This window comes from Catharus ustulatus, chromosome 27 (genome assembly GCF_009819885.2).
Source record: "Catharus ustulatus isolate bCatUst1 chromosome 27, bCatUst1.pri.v2, whole genome shotgun sequence".
Lineage (NCBI taxonomy): Eukaryota > Metazoa > Chordata > Aves > Passeriformes > Turdidae > Catharus > Catharus ustulatus.
Window position 1 is genome coordinate 1,337,314 of NC_046247.1, and position 22,165 is coordinate 1,359,478.

The window sequence follows — 22,165 nt, forward strand, 5'->3', positions numbered from 1 at the left end:
AGCTGGGCAGGGCTGCGAGCTGGGAAAGGATGGGAAAGGGTGGGAAAAAATGGGAGAAAATGGGAAAGGATGGGAAAGGGTGGGGAAGGATTGGGAAGGACGGGAAAGGATGGGAAAAAATGGGTAAAAAATGGGGGAAAAAAGGGAGAGGATGGGAAAGGATTGGGAAGGTTGGAAAAAATGAGAAAGGATGGGAAAGGATGGGAAAATATGGAAAAATGTGGGGAAAGGTGGAAAAAGGTGGGAAGGGATGGAAAAAATGAGAAAGGATGGGAGAAAATAGGAAAAAAATGGGAAAGGATGGGAAAGGGTTGGGAAGGATGAGAAAAATGAGAAAGGATGGGGAAATTAGGAAAGGATGGGAAAGGATGGGAAAGGATGGGAAAGGATGGGAAAGGATGGGAAAAGATGATGGAAAAAAGCTGGAAAAAGATGGAAAAATACAGGAGAAGATAGATAGGAAAAGATGAATGGGAAAAGATGGGAAAAAAATCGAACAATATAGGAAAAGATGGGAAAAGTTTCCTGAGCTGGGAAACCCTGGGAGAAGTTGGGAGAAGGATGAGGGGATGTGGAGGAGTTTCGGCTGAAAATACCCATGGAAAACGGGAAATGCCACAGCACAGCCCTGCCCTGCCTTGGGGGATGGGATGGGATGGGATTTTGGGATGGAATTTTGGGATGGGATCCATGGGATCAATGGGATCCATGGGATCCATGGGATCAATGGGATCCATGGGATCAATGGAATCAATGGGATGGGATCCATGGGATCCATGAGATGGGATCCATGAGATGGGATACGATTTTCCCCTGAAAACCCAGATCCAAGAAATGCATCCATGCCTCATCCCAAGGAAAAAAATTACAAAAAGAAAAAAAAAAAAAAAAAATTACAGCAAGACTCTCCAGCAAAACCATCACAAATAAATCCCAGATTTGGGCATTTCTCAGAGCAAGAGCCCCCATACAGGCTCTCCCACTCTTCTCCCAAAAAAACCCGTTTCCACCCTGGATCAAACCCTCCCAGCAGCTCCCACCCCTTCCCCCTTTCCCTTTTCCCCTCGTGGTGTGGGGGTTTCATTCTACGCAGGAATTGAAGCTCGTGGTCTCTTCCAGCCCCATTTTTCCTCTCTGAGCACAGATCCTGATGGAGAGGAGCTGCCATTCCCGAGTATCTTTTATTCATGGGCACCGGGCTCCTCGGATTAGTTTTTGATAAAAAGCCACATTGCCACATTTCAAACATCGCCGCTCGCGGCCCGAGCAGCGCTCGGAGTTCCCATTTATTTCCCTGTGGATCTCCATCACCCTGATGGGAAAAGGAGCCGCTCCTGGAGCGTGGGGAGCGGATCCGGGGGACAGGAGGGGGACACCACGCCCGGTGACAAAAATGTGACAGTGACAAGGAGCAGGAGCCTCGGTTCCTGAGGGGAACAGCGGGAATTTGGCAGCCAGGGAGGGTTTGGGGGATGCAGATCCACCCCAGGGCATTGTCCCAGCGTGGGGAAAACAGCTGGGAGATGACATTGATGGCTATGGTGGTGACACCGATACTGGGGTGGGTGACACCAGTGTCAGGAGGGTGACACCAATGTCAGGAGGGTGACACCAATGTCAGGAAGGTGACACCAATAATGGGAGGGTGACACCAGTGCCAGGAGGGTGACACCAACACCAGGAGTGTGACACCAATGTCAGGAGGGTGACACTGAGAAGGCGACACCGAGAAGGTGACACCAATGTCAGGAGGGTGACACCAACACCAGGAGAGTGACACCAATGTCAGGAGGGTGACACCGAGAAGGTGACACCAATGTCAGGAGAGTGACACCAACACCAGGAGAGTGACACCAGTGCCAGGAGGGTGACACCAATGTCAGGAGGGTGGCACCAACACCAAGAGGGTGACACCAACACCAGGAGAGTGACACCAATGTCAAGAGGGTGACACCAACACCAGGAGCATGACACCAATGTCAGGAAGGTGACACCAATGTCAAGAGGGTGACACCAACACCAGGAGAGTGACACCAGTGCCAGGAGGGTGACACCAACAACAGGAGCATGACATCAAGGTCAGGAAGGTGACACCAATGTCAGGAGGGTGACACCAATACCAGGAGGGTGACACCTGTGCCAGGAGGGTGATGCCAGTGCCAGGAGGGGGACACTGATAGTGGGGGGGTGACACTGATAACGTGAAGGTGACACCAACACCAGGAGTGTGACACCAACACCTGTCCATACCAGAAGAACCTCCAGCTCACCCTTTACCTGTCCAGGTGACCCCATCACACCTTTACCTGTCCTGTTGAACCCCAAAATGCACTGGTGACACCATCACACCTTTACCTGCCCAGGTGACCCCACCACCCCTCACCTGCACAGGTGATCCGCCCGGCACGCTCCGCGCAGGTCCAGGCAGTTGGGCTTGTCCTTGTCCTCGTAGGAGCAGGAGGGGACGATGGTCTGGCGCCGGCGCTCGGCGCACGCCGGGTCCTTGCAGGAGCAGAAGAGCAGGCGGAAGGTGAACTCGCCGGGCACGCGGTCGAAGAACTGGCGCAGCGCCTTGTGGCACTTGCGGCGGCTGCAGGGCTCGCTGGCCGACAGCTCGCGGCTGCACGTGGAGATGTAGGCCGAGCGCAGGCGCTTGCAGTTGTCGTTGAGGTTGCAGGCCTTGGCCGCGTCCAGGCAGTGGTTGCTCCTGGAGGCGGCGGCCGGGTCCATTCCTGCGCCGGGGACAAGGAGGGAGGGGTCAGGAAAGGGGTTGGGGAGGTGGGGAAGGGTCGTGGTGATGGGGGAGGTGAGAGGGGTGGGGACGTGTGGGCAGAAATGGGGAGGTGTCATCAAATCTAGGGAAATGTCCTCAAAAATGGGGAGGCGTGGGCAGAAATGGGGAAATGTCCCAGGACTCAGGGATCCCAAAGGACTCAGGGATTCTGAAGGATTCAGGGATCCAAAAGTATTCAGGGATCCCCAGGACTCAGGGATCCCAAAGGACTCAGGGATCTCAAAGGATTCTGGGATCCACAGGATTCAGGGATCCCAAAGGATTCAGGGATCCCAAAGGACTCAGGGATCCCAAAGGACTCAGGGATCCAAAAGTATTCAGGGATCCAAAAGGATTCAATGATCCCAAAATATTCCGGGATCTCAAAGGATTCTGGGATCCCCAGGATTCAGGGATCCAAAGGGATTCAGGGATCCCGAAGTATTCAGGGATCCAAAATTATTCAGGGATCCCAAAGGATTCAGGGATCCAAGAGGATTCAAGGATCCAAAATTATTCAGGCATCCAAAAGGATTCAAGGATCCAAAAGTACTCAGGGATCCCCAGGATTCAGAGATTTAAAAATCCAGGATGAGACAGGGATGGATGGCTTGAATTTTGATTTTCTCCAGAGGATGGACACAGCTCGAGGGGAAAAGAGGGATTTAGGAGGTGGGGAAAGGAGGATTTAGGTGGGAAAAGGGGATTTAAGAGGTGGGAAAAGGAGGATTTAGGTGGGAAAAGGAGGATTTAGGCTGGAAAAGGGGATTTAAGAGGTGGGGACACCTGGGTCTCTTTTCTTCCCCCGGTTTTGGGGGATGCTCTGAGCTCTCCCCACACCCCAGCCCGGCCCCAATCCCTGGAAGTGACGAGCAGCTCATTCCCAGCACAATTTGGGGATTTGAGGATCCGAGGGGAGCTCCGGCCCGCCGTGTGACCCTCGCGAGCATCGCCCGTGCCCTGCCCGAGCCCCGCCGGGACCCGGCTGCGTTTTCACGGAGCTCATTAATAAAGAACGAGCATGAAAAATTCATCAGCGGAGACGGAAACGGGGAGCGAGGAGCTGGGGACGGGGGGGCTGGGGACACCAGATGTCCCCTCCGCGTGTCCCCACGGCCGCTGGGGACAACGGAGGAGGAGGAGGAGGAGGATGGGGGGGTTGGGTGCGCACTCAGAATTCCTAATAGAGTTTTTCCCTCCTCCCTGATTTTCTCGGGATGAGCATCCCGGGGTTCTGCGCGGGCTCCGCGGGTTTTTACTCGCGGGTTACACCCCCTTTACACTCAGGTTACACCGCCCCTGCTCCCAATTATCCCTCCAGGCTCCTTCTCCGGGAGCTCCAGGAGCAGCCCCAAAATTCCCTTTGCTTCAGGTCGGGGCTGGATGTCCCTGGAGGTCCCCAAGGAGGGGACACCAAGGGGTGGCAGCAGCATCGAGGCCACCGCGGCGGTCGCAGCACCTCGGTCCCCTCCTTCCCCCAGCCCCAAAATCTGCACCAGGCTTTTCCTGGATAAATCGGTGCCTAATCCCCGCTCCGGAGCCGCAGCTTTCCAGACTTGCCGGCAGCTCCGACGTTTTCCTGACGCCAATGTAATCCCAAAAAAGCGGGCGGGAGACGGGAGGGGGTGGCAGCGTCATCCCAAAACTTTCCAGGGAAAAATTCGCCTGGAAAAGTCTGGAAAATTCACCCCGGGGGGAGCTGGAAGCGGGGACAGCGGGGACAGCGGCGGTGTCACAGTCCCGCTCTGGTGTCCCCAGGTGAGCGGGGCCGCCCCGGGGGTGTCCCCGAGGTTTGGGGACAGTGAGACCCCCCCAGATCCCCCAGCGGGGGGAACTCGGGGAAGGGTTCGGGGGGAGAGGCCGAGGCTGGTTTGGGAGGGGGTGAGGGGTGAGAGGTGACACCAGAGGGGTGACACGGAAATGGGGGATCCAAAGGGAAAAAAGGGGAAAATCCAAATCCGAGGATTTGGGGTTCCCTGGAGGAGGACACTGGGGTGTTCTAAGGGACACTGGGATGCTCTGGGGGACACTGAGATGTTCTAAGGGACGCTGGGATGTTCTAAGGGATGCTGGGATGTTCTAAGGGACACTGGGATGTTCTAAGGGATGCTGGGATGTTCTAAGGGACACTGGGGTGCTCCAAAGGGACGCAGGGATGCTCCAAGGGGCTCAAAGATGCTCCAAAGGTCACAGGAATGTTCTAAGGGACACTGGGATGTTCTGAGGGACACTGGGATGTTCTAAGGGACACTGGGATGTTCTAAGGGACATTGGAATATTCTAAGGGACACTGGGATGCTCCAAGGGGCTCAAAGATGCTCCAAAGGGACACGGGAATGTTCCAAGAGACACAGGGATACTCTAAAGGGGTTCCAAGGGACACTGGGATGATCCAAGGGACACTGGGGTGTTCTGAGGGACACTGGGATGCATCAAAAGCCCAAAACTCATCAAATCCCCCAAAATTCATCAAGAGCCCAAAATGCATCAAACCCCCCAAAATTCATCAAAATCCCAAAATTCATCAAACCATCAAAAATTTATCAAACCCCCCAAAAATTCATCAAACCCCCAAAAATGCATCAAAGGCCCAAAAATACGTCAAAAGTCCAAAATTCATTAAACTCCCCAAAACACATCAAACGCCCCCAATGTGCATCAAACACCCCAAAATGCATCAAAATCCCAAAATGCATCAAACCCCTCCAAATGCATCAACGCCCCCAAGATGAATCAAATCCCCCAAAATGGATCAAAAGCCCAAAATTCATTAAACCCCCAAAACACATCAAGCCCCCCAAAATTCATCAAATCCTCCAAGAAAATACATCAAAAGTCCAAAACGCATCAAACCCCCCAAAATTCATCAAACCCCCCAAAAAACGCATCAAACTCCCCAAAATGCATCAAAATCCCAAAATTCATCAAACCCCAAAAATGCATCAACGCCCCCAAAAATACATCATTAAAAAAAAATCATTAAACCCCCCAAAACACATCAAACCCCCCAAAATCCATCAAATCCTCCAAGAAAATGTATCCAAAACCCAAAATGCATCACCCTCACCCCCCAAAAAAATGCATCAAACCCCACAAAATGCATCAAAATCCCAAAATTCATCAACTCCCCAAACGCCGCTCGGGACTTTCCCGGATTTGGGGGTTTCAGGAGGAGCCGAGGACGGAGCCGGGGGAGGGAGGGGAAGGCTCCGGAGGTTTTCCCTGGCTGGGAGCAGCTCGGTGAGCACAGGCAGGAGATAAAACACGGCGCTTTTATTACCTGAGAAAATTGAAGCGAGTCTGAATATATCAGAGAGACGAGAGGTGACCGGCTCGTACGGGGAGGCTTCATAAAATTCCTCTCCTTCGGCGGGAGGAAAGAGAGGGAAAAAAAGGCAGAAAAAAGCAAATTAAAGCCCGTGGGGAATAATCGCAGGCACGGGAGGGATAAGAAAATGATTTGCAGGCGCTGGAATGAAAGGAAAAGGGGATTTGGGAGAGGTTTGGGGGATTTTTGGGAGCTTGGGTTGAGTCCTGGGGCCAGCCAGAGGTTGAGTTCCAAAGGATTCCAGGAGCTGGGGGAATTTTGGGATTGGGAAATTTGGAACTCCATGGGGATGGACACTGAGAACAAGGCTGGAAGTTTTGGGGTTCACACTCAGCTCTGATTTGTTACAAAATCCCCCAAAACACCTAAAAAACTAAAAAAAAAAGCACCTAAAACCCAAAAAAACTCCCTAAAAAACCCCATTGTAGGATGCTTTTCCACACCAAATCCCGCTCCAGGCCATTCCCAGGAAATTTGGGGGGAAATTTTAAATAAAATGTGGGAAAGGCTCCATTGGGATGTCCCTGTTGCTCTCAGAGCGATGGAATTTGGGGACAAACCCCAAGGGCAGCTCCTGCTCCTCACAAGGAATGGAAACAGGACCTAAATCCCGCTCAGCAGCGACATTCCTGGGAAATTTGGGGGGAAATTTAAATAAAATGTGGGAAAGGCCCCTCTGGGATGTCCCCAGAGGTGTCAGGGTGATGGGATTTGGGGTCAAACCCCAAGGGTAGCTCCTGAGCCTCACGAGGAATTTGGATCAGGACCCAAATCCCGCTCAGCAGTGACATTCCCGGAAAATCTGGGAGGAAAAATCCGCTGTAAGATATTCCCAGCAGGTTCCCAGCGGTGTCCCAACTGCTCTGAGGGCGATGGAATTTAGGGACAGCATCCCAAGGACAGCTCCTGCTCCTCACAAGGAATGGAAACAGGACCTAAATCCCGCTCAGCAGTGACATTCCCTGGAAATTTGGGGTGGAAAGTTAAATAAAATGTGGGAAAGGTCCCTCTGGGATGTCCCCAGAGGTGTCACCTGCGCTCGGGGTGAGGGGATTTGGGGACAAACCCCAAGAACCTCTCCTGATCCTCACAAGGAATTGGGATCAGGACCCAAATCCCGCTCAGCAGCGACATTCCCGGGAAATTTGGGAGGAAAAATCCGCTGTAAAATATTCCCTGCAGGTTCCCAGCGGTGTCCCTGCTGCTCTGAGGGCGATGGAATTTGGGGACAAACCCCAAGGGCAGCTCCTGATCCTCACAAGGAATGGAAACAGGACCCAAATCCCTCTCAGTGCGACATTCCCGGGAAATTGGGAGGAAAATTTAAATAAAATGTGGGAAAGGCCCATCTGGGATGTCCCCAGAGGTGTCAGGGTGAGGGGATTTGGGGACAAACCCCAAGAACCTCTCCTGATCCTCACGAGGAATTTGGATCAGAACCCAAATCCCGCTCCAGGATTTTCCCAGGAAATTTTGGGATGTAAGACCCCTCTGGGATGTCCCCGCTGCTCTCAGGGCGATGGAATTTGGGGACAAACCCCAAGGGCAGCTCCTGCTCCTCACTGGGAATGGGAACAGGACCCAAATCCCGCTCCAGGCCGTTCTCTCTCCCCTCCCCGCCTTTCCCACTCCATCCCATCAATAATTAAAGCCCCGCTCGACTCCCGCTGCTCGCCGGGGAAATCGCGGAGCAGTAAAAGGGCGCAGGAGCTGCCCGGAGCTCTCCGAGCCGCGATTAACCCCGGAATTAACCCCTGAGAGCGGGGACAGCTCGGCCTGGGAGGAGGGGAACCCCAAATTTGAGTTCCTGCCGCTTTTTCCGCTCCCCTCTCAAAGAATCCCTTCCTCCTCCTCCTCCTCCTCCAGCAATTCCCATCGCAATTCCCGCAAAACGCTGGGAAAACGCTCGGTGCAGGCTGCTAATGAACAATTAAAGAGTAATTCCTGCTCCGGGCCGGCTCTGGGGCTCCATGCCTCCTGCTCTGACCCAGATTTGGAGAGAATTTCACCCAGGAGGGCTCAGGGGTGGCTCCCCCACATCCTCTGGAGCAGTTTTCCCACCCTCAAGTCCAATTTTCCCACTCTCTGGAGCAGTTTTCCCACCTTCTGGAACAGTTTTCCCCCTCTGGAAGAGTTTTCCCACTCTCTGGAGCAGTTTTCTCACTCTCAAGTCCAATTTTCCCACCCTCTGGAACAGTTTTCCCACCTTCTGGAAGAGTTTTCCCACTCTCTGGAATAGTTTTCACCCTCTGGAACAGTTTTCCCACCCTCAACTCCAATTTTCCCACCCTCTGGAGCAGCTCCCACATCCTCATCACCCCCAGGTTATCCTTGGGGACCCCAAATGAGCCCCAGGTGGATTTTTTTGGTGTCCCCCCATCCTCACCTTCCCCAGGTGGAATATTTGGGGTCTCCCCACTATCCCAGGTAGATTTTTTGGGATCTCTCCATCCTCACCATTCCCAGATGGATTTTTCGAGGTCCTCCCATCCCCACCTCCTCAGGCGGATTTTTTGGGGTCTCTCCACCACCTCAGGTGGATTTTTTGAGGTCTCCCCATTACCCCAGATGGATTTTTTTATGTCCCCCCGTCCCACCACCCCCAGGTTATCCTTTAGTTCCCCCCACCCCGTACCTTCGGTGAACCCCAGGTGGATTTTTTCGGTGTCCCCTCATCCTCACCACCCCAGGTGGAATATTTGGGGTCTCCCCACTATCCCAGGTAGATTTTTTGGGGTCTCCCCACTACCTCAGGTAGATTTTTTGGGATCTCCCCATCCTCACCATCCCCAGGTGGATTTTTTGGGGTCTCCCCACCGCCCCAGATGGATTTTTGATGTCCCCCCGTCCCACCACTCCCAGGTCATCCTTTGGTCCCCTCACCCCGTACCTTCGGTGAGCCCCAGGTGGATTTTTTGGGATCTCTCCATCCTCACCATTCCCAGATGGATTTTTCGAGGTCCTCCCATCCCCACCTCCCCAGGTGGATTTTTTGAGGTCTCCCCATTACCTCAGGCGGATTTTTTGGGGTCTCTCCACCACCTCAGGTGGATTTTTTGAGGTCTCCCCACTACCCCAGATGGATTTTTTTATGTCCCCCCGTCCCACCACCCCCAGATTATCCTTTGGTCCCCCCACCCCGTACCTTCGGTGAACCCCAGGTGGATTTTTTTGGTGTCCCCTCATCCTCACCACCCCAGGTGGAATATTTGGGGTCTCCCAACTACCTCAGGTGGATTTTCTGAGGTCTCCCCACTACCCCAGGCAGATTTTTTGGGGTCTCCCCATCCTCACCATCTCTAGGTGGAATATTTGGGGTCTCCCCACTACCCCAGGTGGATTTTTTGGGGTCTCCCCACTATCCCAGGTAGATTTTTTGGGGTCTCCCCACTACCTCAGGTGGATTTTTTGAGGTCTCCCCACTATCCCAGGTGGATTTTTTGGGATCTCCCCATCCCCACCACCCCAGGTAGATTTTTTGGGGTCTCCCCACTACCCCAGGTGGAATATTTGGGGTCTCTTCACCACCCCAGGTACAATTTTTGATGTCCCCCCGTCCCACCACCCCCAGGTTATCCTTTGCTCCCCCCACCCCGTACCTTCGGTGAGCCCCAGGAGGATTTTTGATGTCCCCCCACCCCCAGGTCATCCTTTACTCCCCACCCCATACCTTCAGTGAGCCCCATGTGGATGCTCCAGTAGATCTGCAGGCACTGCAGCTCCCTCCTCATGCCCCTCTTGCAGCGGCAGTCGTACAGAGCGCTCTCCTGCAGCACCTCCAGGGCCAGCTGGCACTCCTTGTTGGCCAGCAGCGTGTTCCTGTCGCGGCCGGCCAGGCACTGGCGCAGGGTGCGGTAGCGGGAGCTGCAGCTCGGCTCCCCCGCGCACAGCTCGTTGGCTCGGACACAATCCACGGGCACTCGCCAGCCCGGAGGGGACAGCCCCGGAGGGGACAGCCCCGGAGGGGACAGCCCCGGAGGAGAGGGGGGCCCGGCCAGGGAGCGCAGGATCTCATCTGGGCCGGGGGAGAGGGGAAACGGTGAGGAGACAGGTGAGGGGACAGGTGAGAGCACAGGTGACAGGGACAGGTGAGGGGACACAGGTGAGGGTACAGGTGACAGGGACACAGGTGAGGGCACAGGTGACAGGGACAGGTGAGGGGGGCACAGGTGAGAGCACAGGTGACGAGGGTACAGGTAAGGGCACAGGTAAGGGCACAGATGAGGGCACAGGTGACAGGGACACAGGTGACAGGGACACAGGTGACAGGGACACAGGTGAGCACTCCCTTCACCTCCCAGAGCTCCCTCACCCCGATGAGGGCACAGGTGAGCGGGGCACAGGTAACACGGACACAGGTGAATGTACAGGTGAGAGGGACACAGGTGATGGGGACACAGGTGACAGGGACACAGGTGAGGGCACAGGTGAGGGGGGCACAGGTGAGGACACAGGTGACAGGGACACAGGTGAGGGGGACACAGGTGAGGGGGGCACAGGTGAGGAGGACACAGGTGACAGGGACACAGGTGAGCACCCTCCCTCACTTCCCAGAATTCCTTCACCCCGGTACCCCGGTGAGAGCACAGGTGAGTGAGACACAGGTGACAGGGACACAGGTGAGGGGGCACAGGTGAGGGGGACACAGATGACAGGGACACAGGTGAGCACTCCCCTCACCTCCCAGAGCTCCCTCACCCCGAAAAGGACACAGGTGAGGGGGCACAGGTGACAGGGACAGAGGTGAGAGCACAGGTGAGGAGACAGGTGACAGGGACACAGGTGAGCACTCCCCTCGCCTCCCGGAGCATCCTCACCTGAGAGCACAGGTGAGGGGGACAGGTGACAGGGACACAGGTGAGGAGGGCACAGGTGAGGGGGGCACAAGTGACAGGGACACACATGAGCACCCTCCCTCACCTCCCAGAGCTCCCTCACCCCGGTGAAAGCACAGATGAGGGGGACACAGGTGACAGGGACAGGTGACAGGGACACAGGTGAGAGCACAGGTGACAGGGACACAGGTGAGGGTACAGGTGAGGGGGACTCAGGTGACAGGGACAGAGGTGACAGGGACAGAGGTGACAGGGGCACAGGTGAGCACCCCCCTCCCTCCCGGAACTCCCTCACCCCTCCCTGCCCGTGGGATTGGGGTTGGAATGAGATTTTTTGGATGAGATTTTTTGGATGAGATTTTTTAAAGAGATTTTTTCAATGAGATTTTTTTAAGAGATCTTTTAGATGAGATTTTTTTTTTAAACCCCTTTCCAGGCTGGGAATTCCCATCCGGTCGGGAAATCCCGATCCACAACCACAGGGAAACCTCTCCAGGGCATTTGGAGACATCCCCGAGATCCAGCGGGCTGGGAATTCTGGAATTCTGGAATTCCATGGGAAAGGCGTGCACGAGGCTGGGAAAGCCACGAAGGAATTGTGCCTGTGCTCAGATTATTCACTGCGGGTTTGAATTTGCTTTTTTCTGCCTTTTTTCTTCCTTTTCTCCCACCAAACGAGAGGAATTTTACCCAGAGGCACCCGAGCTAAACCTGGCCTAGGAATCCTGGAATTGTCAGGATTGGGAAGGGTTTTAAACTGGGATTTCCAAGGAATTTGGGAATTGTCGGGGTAGGAAGGGGCTTTAAAGGTCGACCTGAGATCCTGGGATTTCCATGGAATTTGAGAATTGTCGGGGTTGGAAAGGATTTTAAAGGTCGAGTTGAGAGTGTGAGATTTCCATGGAATTTGGGAATTGTCGGGGTTGGAAAGGTCGAGCTGAGAGTCTGGGATTTCCATGGAATTTGGGAATTGTCGGGGTTGGAAAGGTCGAGCTGAGATCCTGGGATTTCCATGGAATTTGGGAATTGTCGGGGTTGGAATTTAAAGGTCGAGCTGGAAGTGGGGAAGTTGGGGCTGCAGAAATGGGAGGAATTCCTGGTTGGGAAGGGCTGGGATGGAATTCCCGAGGATCCCTGGAAGTGCCCGAGGCCAGGGACCCTTCCCCATCCCAGGCTGCTCCAAACCCTGGCCGGGAACACTCGGGGATGTCCCTGATGTCCCCGCTGTGGGGCGGGAAGGATCAGGGTGAATCCCACACCTCATCCCTGGGATTTTCCGTTCCTTATCCCCCCAGTCCATGGATTCCCGGAATTCCCGGAGCTCTGTGGATTCCCGGGAAGCAGCGAGTCCATCCCGAGTCCCTGAACTCGCCGCGCTTGGGGTTGGCTTTGGCCGCTCATCGTTTTTAGGAATTTTTTTATTTTTATTTTTGTTTTTTAGGGCGTCTGACTCATGGCTTTTGGAGCTCTCGGCCTTGGCAGGGCCGCGGGGCAGCTGCAGCTCCCGACAGGCTCTTCCCTCCGGGATGGCACCGGGCCCGCTGCTGTCCCTGTCCCCTCCTGTCCCTGTCCCTGTCCCCTCCCGCCCCCGCGTTCCCACAGCTCTCCCACCCTTCCCATCATTTCCGCATCTGCTTTTTCCCCTGGGAATAAATAAATTCCTGCTAAATCCAGCCCAAGCCTGGCTTGTCGCCTGTCGGGGGGATTGGGGACAGGCAGCGCTGGGGTCCTGTCCCCCCCTCGGTGATGGGGACCCGCTGTCACTCCTGTCCCCCTGCTCCTCCCTGCAGCTGCCAGGGAAAGGCCCGGAGCAGGGAAAAATGGGAATGACGGGACCTGGAGGGGACCCTCAGGGGGTCACGGGGAGGAGACCCCGCTCTGTGCCCGCCCCCAGGGTGGGGAGGGGACAGGGGTGACCCCTGGGTGCCGCATTCCCGTCCCCTCCCGCCTGGCACCGGGTCTGGCAGGGGGACAGTGACACCTACAGGAACGCGACACGGGCCACCCGCGTGTCCCCCCCGCCGGGCGGGGCCGGGCCCTGCCACCCTCGGAGTGTCCCTTCCCGCTGTGTCCCACTGGAGAGGTGGCACTGCCCGGGTGGCACTGGAGCAGGTGGCACTGGAGGGGTGGCACTGCCCGGGTGGCACTGGAGTGGGTGGCACTGAAGCGGGTCCCCGGCACTGGAGCCGGTGGTCACTGCCAGCTCTGCCCACCTCGGGGGCTCTGAGGAGGGACAGGGGTCAGGGCGGGCAGGGCCCAGGTGGGGACAGCTCTGCTGGCTGCGGTGACTCTGAGGGGCAGATCCCAGAGATCCCAGAGATCCCACTGGTCCCACGCATCCCCCAGATCTCACAGACTCCACAGACCCCATGGATCCCACAGATCCTGCAGATCCCACTGGTCCCACAGGTCCTGTAGATCCCACAAATCCCACAGATCACACAGATCCCATAGATCACACAGATCCCACATGTCCCACAGATCCTGCAGGTCCCCCAGATCTCACAGATCCTACAAACCCCACAGATCCCATGGATCACACAGATCCCATGGATCACACAGATCACACAGATCCTGCAGGTCCCCCAGATCCCCCAGATCACACAGATCCCACAAACCCCACAGATCCCATGGATCACACAGATCCCACTGATCCTGCAGGTCCCCCAGATCCCCCAGATCCCACAAACCCCACAGATCCCACAGATCCTGCAGATCCCATAGATACCACGGATACCACAGACCTGCAGATCCCACAGGTCCTGTAGATTCCACAAACCCCACAAACCCCACAAACCCTACAGATCCCACAGATCCCATGGATCCTGCATGTCCCACATGTCCCACAGATCCCCCAGACCCCGCATTCAGCCACTGTGCCCACCCCAGCCCCGCTGGGTTCCGAGCGCTCTGGGGGTGCCCAGGATCCCCCACATCCAACTTGGATCCATCTGGAGCAGCAGATTCCCCTCGGGAGGGCCAGGATTGTAATTCCACACGGGAGGGGGATGGGATCACATGCCTGATGTGAGGAACAGGAGCCCCAAACGCTGATCCCGGGGCTGGGAATGCCCGAGCCTGCCCAGGCCGTGCACGGTGCTCTGGGATGATGATTTGGGATGAGCTCTGCTGGGAATTCCCATCCTGAGGCATCCAGCTGGGAAATCCTGATCCTGCTGCAGCCGTGGCCACAGGGAAACTGCTCCAGGGCATTGGAGCCATTCCAGAATTCCATGGACATGGGGAGAGACATTCCAGAATTCCATGGACATGGGGAGAGACATTCCAGAATTCCATGGGTGTGGGGAGACATTCCAGAATTCCATGGGCATGGGGAGAGACATTCCAGAATTCCATGGGTGTGGGGAGACATTCCAGAATTCCATGGGTGTGGGGAGACATTCCAGAGATCCTCTGGGCATGGGAAGACATTCCAGAATTCCATGGGCATGGGGAGACATTCCAGAATTCCATGGGCATGAGGAGTTATTCCAGAATTCCATAGGCATGGGGAGCTTTTCCAGAAATCCATGGGCATGGGGAGACATTCCAGAGATCCTCTGGGCATGGGAAGAGACATTCCAGAATTCCATGGGCATGAGGAGCTATTCCAGAATTCCATGGGCATGGGAAGAGACATTCCAGAATTCCATGGGCATTGGAGCCATTCCAGAATTCCATGGACATGAGGAGCTTTTCCAGAAATCCATGGGCATGGGGAGACATTCCAGAGATCCTCTGGGCATGGGAAGACATTCCAGAATTCCATGGGCATTGGAGACATTCCAGAATTCCATGGACATTGGAGACATTCCAGAACTCATGGACATCAGGAGCTGTTCCAGAACTCATGGACATCAGGAGCTATTCCAGAATTCCATGGGCATGGGGAGCCATTCCAGAATTCCTTGGGCATGGGGAGCCATTCCAGAATTCCACAGACATGGGGAGCCATTCCAGAATTCCATGGATATACAGAACCATTCCAGAGCTCCCCTGGGTGTGGAAATCCATCCCACACATACAGAGAGTCATCCCTCATCTCCGCTGGGTGTGGAGAACCATTCCAGAATTCCACAGGCATGGGGAGCCTTCCCACAGCTCTGCTGGACATGGAAAACCACTCCAGGGATCCACCAGGCATGGAGAGCTATTCCACAAATCCACTGGGCATGAAAGACATTTCAGAGCTCTGCTGGGCACAGAGAACCATCCCAGAGTTCCAGTCAACCTGGAGAACCATTCCAGAGCTCTGCTGGACATTCCAGAGCTCCACTGGACCTGGAGAACCATTCCAGAGCTCTGCTGGACATTCCAGAGCTCTGCTGGACATTCCAGAGCTCTGCTGGACCTGGAGCAGCATTCCAGAGCTCTGCTGGACATTCCAGAGCTCCACCAGACCTGGAGAACCATTCCAGAGCTCTGCTGGACATTCCAGAGCTCCACCAGACCTGGAGAACCATTCCAGAGTTCCATTGGGCTTTGAGAACCATTCCAGAGCTCTGCTGGACCTGGAGAACCATTCCAGAGCTCCACTGAATATTCCAGAGCTCCAACGGACATTCCTGAGCTCCACCGGACATGGAGAACCATTCCAGAGCTCCACCGGACATTCCAGATCTCCACTGGGCACAGAGAACCGTTCCAGGCTCCACCACGTTCCCTCCTCTCCCAGCTCAGCCCCAGCTCCAGCCGTGCTTGCCCTGAACCAGCTCCCAACTCCAACTCCCACCCCTCCAGCGGCCTCTTCCCAAAAATCCCCTCCTCTGTGCCCACGGGCAGGGCAGGGACACATCCAGAGGAGCCTGGAATATCCGTGTGTGTCCTCAGCAGGACATCCAAGGGACCCTGGAATATCCGTGGGTGCCCTCAGCAGCACATCCAAGGGATTCTGGAATATCCGTGGGTGCCCTCAGCAGCACATCCAAGGGACCCTGGAATATCCGTGGGTGCCCTCAGCAGCACATCCCGGTGCCGGATTTTGGATCCCACCACGAATCCTCCCTCTGGAATCAGCGGGGATGAGGTGTGCGGCTGAGCTGGCCCCAACCCTCCTGGATTTTGCCATTTTTCCACCTTTCTCCTGCCAGCCCCAGGAGCATCCCGGAGCATCCGGCACCGCTGGAGCCGGGAGTGCCGGCAGATCCTGGATCCGCTGGGCAGGAAGGGCAGGCACAGCCCTTTGTCCTGCTGTCCCCAAACCCCGCAGGGACCAGCACAGCCTGGAGCCCCCCGCTCCTCCCAGCTCCGCATTCCCACCCAGGCTCCAGCGGGGAGTTCGGATGGAAGGGGACACTGAGGAGGGCGATTTTCAATCCCCCCTTTCAAAATCAAACCCTCCCGGGCAGAGCCGCCCTTCCCGAACTCCCATCGCCGAAACATCTGCAGAGAATTCCCGGCGAATCCTCGGCAGGCTCGGGGGTGCCGGAGCACAGCGAGGATTTGCTGCACAAGGCGACGGCCCCTCTCCTTTCCTGCCGCTCCCACGGCTTCTCCCGGCTCCAGCAGCCTCTTTCCCAGCTCTAATCCGTGTTCTCCTGCTCTGCTGCTGCCCGACACCTTTGGACAGCCGGCAGCTTCACAGGGAAACATTTCTGCTGGCCAGGATCGCTCCGGAGCACGCAGCAAGCCAGCCAGGACCGGAGGGATTTTTCTGGCTCCCAGGGAATGGGAAGAGCTGGATGTTCCCTGCTCCAGGATCCTCAGAGCCATCCCTAAATCTGGGGGTGCAGGGTCCCTGCTCGGGGTCCGGCTCCTCAGAACCTTGGGGACACCCCGGGATGGGAGGGACACCCCGGGATGGGGGGGACACCGGGTCCTGCTTCGATGCCAACCCCGCTGGGAGGGCGGGCAGGCCCCGCTTTGGGTGCCTAAGGTTGGGGACAGCCTTGTCCCCCTGCACCCCAAATCTCCCCAGCTGTGCCTGGACGCAGATCCAGATGTCCAGATGTCCAGATGTCCAGTTGTCCCCAAAGGTCTGGGGGTGCACCCACCCCCCTGGGCACCCCGTCCCTCGCTCTGGGAGGGGGCAGAGCCCGCGTCCCCCATTCCAGGAGGGAGCAGAGAGCACCCCGGGGACCCGGAGCACCCCCAGCCCCGCATCCCTCCGGAACGCGGCTGTGCCAACCTTCAAACCTCCCTCAGCGGCCTCCTGTCCCTGTCCCTGTCCCTGTCCCTGTCCCTGTCCCTGTCCCTGCCCCTGTCCCTGTCCCTGTCCCTGTCCCTGTCCCTGCCCCTGTCCCTGTCCCTGTCCCTGTCCCTGTTCCCTGTTCCCTGTCCCTGTCCCTGTCCCCTGTTCCCTGTCCCTGTCCCCTGTTCCCGGTCCCTGTGCCTGTCCCCTGTCCCTGCGCCTCTCCCCGGTCCCTGTCCCCGGTCCCTGTCCCCAGTCCAGCTCCCCAAAGTTCTCCAGGCTCTGCAGAGAGCTGGGATCACCCCCGGGCACCCCCGGGATGCGGGAGCCGCGAACGGCACCGGGAGCGCGACACGCCCGAGCCGCGGAGGGCAAAAAAAAACCAAAAAAAACCCAACCCGAACATTTCCCATTTCCTTCGCTTTTCACCCCAAACCCAGCTCGGGCTGGGCGTGCTCTCCTTGCCAGCGGCTCCTCCAGGGGAGGCTGCCCGAGGAAGCGGAGCGTTCTCCCGGCACGGAGCTCCGAGCCCAGCCCGCGGCTCCAGCGCCAGCCGGGAACGGCGATTCCCAGCCCCGAGCCCAACTTTCCCAGCCCGGGGTCCACGCCGCCTTCCCAACCTCTGGAATGGCGCGGGGGGGTGTGGGGGGAGCGGATGGGAAGGGGAAAAAAGGGGGAGATCTCCCCCAAAACGCAGCCCCGAGCTGGTTTGAAGGGATGGGGGGCGGGCAGGGCTGGGCTGCGGGTGATGCTGCTCGCTCCAACCCCGAGGGGGCGGCTGGGGGTGTCCCCCGTGTGTGTCCCCCGTGTGTGTCCCCCGCGTCCCCCTCCCCGTTTCAAGTTGACAGGGAATTGGGAATGAAGTTGAGCCCCTCGCCCGCTGCCAGCTCGGAGGGGCTCGCTCTCTGTCTCAGCCCCTCGCCCCCGGTGGAGGAAGGGGGTTGGGGACGCGCCACCTCGGCCAGGCGACAGCCACCACCACCCCCACACCCCCGCCGAGGCCACTCACCTACGAAGAGGACGATGCAGAAGGCGTTTGCCAAGATCATGGTAGGAAATCCACGCGTTCCTCCACGTGTGCAAAAAAAAAAAAATTATGATTAAAAAATCAGGCGGAGAGAAAAAAAAAATAACGATAAAAAATACGAATAATTCCCAAGGCGCTCAGGTAGATCCTAAATCCCCAAATCCAGCGGGGCTGGAAGCGAAGGGGAAGGGATGGGGGTGAGCTCCGCCCGAGCCGCTCGCCGCCTCCCGCATCCCCGCCGGGCTCCGCTGCGCGCTCCGGGCTCCGCCGGGCTCCCGCCGGCTTCTGCCGAGCTCCGAGCTCCGGCTGCCGGGGAGGGGGCGCGGCGAGGGGCGGCTGCGCTCCGCCGAGCCCCGGCCAAGGGGCAGAGCCGTCCCCTCCCCTCCCCTGCCCCCGCCCGCTGCTCCGCCGGGGCCGCCCTTCCGCCGCCCTTCCACCCGGGGCGGGGGTCGGGGGGGTTCTGCGGGGACCCCCGGAGCTGTGTCCTGGTTGTTCTGCATCCCCGTGTGCCCGGCCATCCCTCCTGGCTGGGATGCACCTGCCGGGCAGCGCCCCCGGGATCGGCGGTGCCGCAGAGCTGGAGGAGAGACCCGGAGACCCCCCCGCCCTCCCCAAATTACGGCCGGGGGGAGGGCAGGGGGGACCCGGGGGGTGTGGGGATGAGGTGTCACCTCCCTGGGTGGGTGACAGGCGTGGGAATGGGAAAACGGGGACGCGCTGGGGTGGGAAAGGGTTCCTGAGTGGGGGAGTGAGCTCGGGAATGGGAAATGGGGGTCCCAGAGGGGCACCAGGACAAGGTGTCACATCCCACAGCCGTGGGAAAGGGACAGGGGGATCCCTGGGGACACAGGGACACAGGGACACGGTGGCACCCGGTGCCAGGGTGACCCCACCCAGCAGCTGCGGTGCCCTCCCCACTGCGAGGTTCTTTTTTGAGGGGTCACACTCACACCCCCTCAGTCCGGGGAACCCAAAATTCCCGTCCAGGACACTCCCTGTCCATCCTGCCCCACGCTCTGCCCCACGCTGGGAATGGGAACGATGGGATTGGAGTCACCACCCCCCTGCAGGGTGCTGCAGCCTGCTGGGCTTCGTCCTCATCTTCATCTTCATCCTCCTCATCCTCCTCATCGTCATCCTCATCCTCCTCATCCTCCTCATCCTCCTCATCCTCCTCATCCTCCTCATCCTCCTCATCCTCCTCATCGTCATCCTCCTCATCCTCCTCATCCTCCTCATCCTCCTCATCCTCCTCATCCTCCTCCTCATCCTCATCCTCATCCTCCTCCTCCTCATCCTCATCCTCCTCATCATCCTCATCCTCATCCTCATCCTCATCCTCATCCTCCTCATCCTCCTCATCCTCACTCCCCGGCCCCAGGGAGGTACCGGAACCACTCACCCCTCTCTCTGCCCCTGATTTGGGGCCAGGACCCGACAAATCCCAGCCATGGATCCCATCCTGGGGGAGAGGAGGAGGAGGAGGAGGAGGAGCGGGGAGAAGAGGAGGCTCCACCTGGATCACTCCCATAAAGGGCCCGGGCAGTAGGAGGGAGTTGGGAGGCACAGCCTGGATCCATGGATAAATCCTGACTGGATCCATGGATAAATCCTGACTGGATCCATGGATAAATCCTGACTGGATCCATGGATAAATCCTGCCTGGATCCATGGATAAATCCCACCTGGATCCATGGATAAATCCTGACTGGATCCATGGATAAATCCCGCCTGGATCCATGGATAAATCCCGCCTGGATCCATGGATAAATCCCGCCTGGATCCATGGATAAATCCCGCCTGGATCCATGGATAAATCCCGCCTGGATCCATGGATAAATCCTGACTGGATCCATGGATAAATCCTGATTGGATCCATGGATAAATCCCGCCTGGATCCATGGATAAATCCCGCCTGGATCCATGGATAAATCCTGACTGGATCCATGGATAAATCCCGCCTGGATCCATGGATAAATCTTGACTGGATCCCTGATAAATCCTGCCTGGATCCATGGATAAATCCTGCCTGGATCCCTGATAAATCCTGACTGGATCCATGGATAAATCCTGACTGGATCCATGGATAAATCCTGATTGGATCCATGGATAAATCCTGCCTGGATCCATGGATAAATCCTGATTGGATCCATGGATAAATCCTGACTGGATCCATGGATCAATCCCGCCTGGATCCATGGATAAATACTGACTGGATCCATGGATAAATCCTGACTGGATCCCTGATAAACCCCGCCTGGATCCAGAGATAAATCCTGACTGGATCCATGGATCAATCCTGCCTGGATCCATGGATAAATCCCACCTGGATCCATGGATAAATCCTGCCTGGATCCATGGATAAATCCCGCCTGGATCCATGGATAAATCCTGACTGGATCCATGGATCAATCCTGCCTGGATCCATGGATAAATCCTGCCTGGATCCATGGATAAATCCCACCTGGATCCATGGATAAATCCTGCCTGGATCCATGGATAAATCCTGCCTGGATCCATGGATAAATCCTGCCTGGATCCATGGATAAATCCTGACTGGATCCATAGATAAATCCCACCTGGATCCATGGATAAATCCTGCCTGGATCCATGGATAAATCCCACCTGGATCCATGGATAAATCCTGATTGGATCCATGGATAAATCCCGCCTGGATCCATGGATAAATCCCGCCTGGATCCATGGATAAATCCTGACTGGATCCCTGATAAACCCCGCCTGGATCCAGAGATAAATCCTGCCTGGATCCATGGATAAATCCCACCTGGATCCATGGATAAATCCTGCCTGGATCCATGGATAAATCCTGACTGGATCCATGGATAAATCCCGCCTGGATCCATGGATAAATCCTGACTGGATCCATGGATAAATCCTGCCTGGATCCATGGATAAATCCTGACTGGATCCATAGATAAATCCCACCTGGATCCATGGATAAATCCTGCCTGGATCCATGGATAAATCCCACCTGGATCCATGGATAAATCCTGATTGGATCCATGGATAAATCCCGCCTGGATCCATGGATAAATCCCGCCTGGATCCATGGATAAATCCTGACTGGATCCCTGATAAACCCCGCCTGGATCCAGAGATAAATCCTGCCTGGATCCATGGATAAATCCCACCTGGATCCATGGATAAATCCTGCCTGGATCCATGGATAAATCCTGACTGGATCCATGGATCAATCCCGCCTGGATCCATGGATAAATCCCAGTGCTCCCAGTGCTCCCAGTGCCCCCAGTTCTCCCAGTTCTCCCAGTTCTCCCATTGCCCTCCCTCCCCGGCAGCCCCCTCAGCGCGGGCTGGATTCGCTCACGCTCCGACTCCGCGCTTTAATTCCAGCGTTATCCCATTAATGGGAGCCGAGGTTGTTCCGGTGATGGATTGGGCATTAGCGGTGCAATCCGCGGGGACATGGCCGAGCTCCGAGCTCTGCCCGCCCGCTCCTCATCCCAAAAAACACCGGGAACAGCCCCAGCACCTCGGTCTGTCCCCGTTTGGGGACCCCCGGCTGGGGACAGGGCGCATCTCCAGCTGGGCTGGCTCTGCTCGCCAGGAAATGCCCCATCTCAGGCACCTGCAGGGGAAAAAAAAATTTAAAAAAGCTTTTAAAATGGATTTTTTTTAGCATTTCTGGGAGTTTTTAGGGGCTCGGGGGTGGCTACAAGGCCGCACCACTGCTCCCATCCCTGTGCTCCTGAATGCCAGGGATGGAGCTCAGGGATCGCTGCTCCCTTTGCAGAGCCCAGTTTGGGGCTGGGAATTCCCAGCTCAGGGCTTTGCCCTCCCCGGATGTGCAGCAAACAAAAAAAATAAATCGTTTTAGCTCCAAACCCCTGCAATTCTGCCCATTCCAGACCCACCGCCTGCTCTGGGGACATTAAAGCCACCCGGTGCCACCCCTGCCGTGGGCAGCGACCCCTCCCCGATCCCAGCCCGGCCTGCAATTCATTTCCTGCCCTTGCAGATGTCGCTCGGATATTTTCTATTTATTTTCTATCCTTTTTCACTCGGGGCAAGGTTTGCCCCAGCCCTGGCAGCG

General features: G+C 56.7%; 1 protein-coding gene across 1 annotated transcript in view; it reads right to left on the reverse strand.

Moving 5' to 3' along the window:
* The window catches only part of GFRA2 (GDNF family receptor alpha 2), a 28,176-nt gene extending 9,834 nt beyond the window's left edge, over positions 1–18,342 (reverse strand). The window contains exons 1-4 of the mRNA XM_033081388.1: positions 18,076–18,342; positions 9,772–10,116; positions 6,054–6,137; positions 2,384–2,732 (exon numbers count right to left, since the gene is read on the reverse strand). Coding sequence (XP_032937279.1) covers positions 2,384–2,732; positions 6,054–6,137; positions 9,772–10,116; positions 18,076–18,115 — 818 coding nt within the window. The 5' untranslated portion in view covers positions 18,116–18,342. The remainder of the gene's footprint in view (positions 1–2,383; positions 2,733–6,053; positions 6,138–9,771; positions 10,117–18,075) is intronic.
* Positions 18,343–22,165: the final 3,823 nt, after the last annotated feature.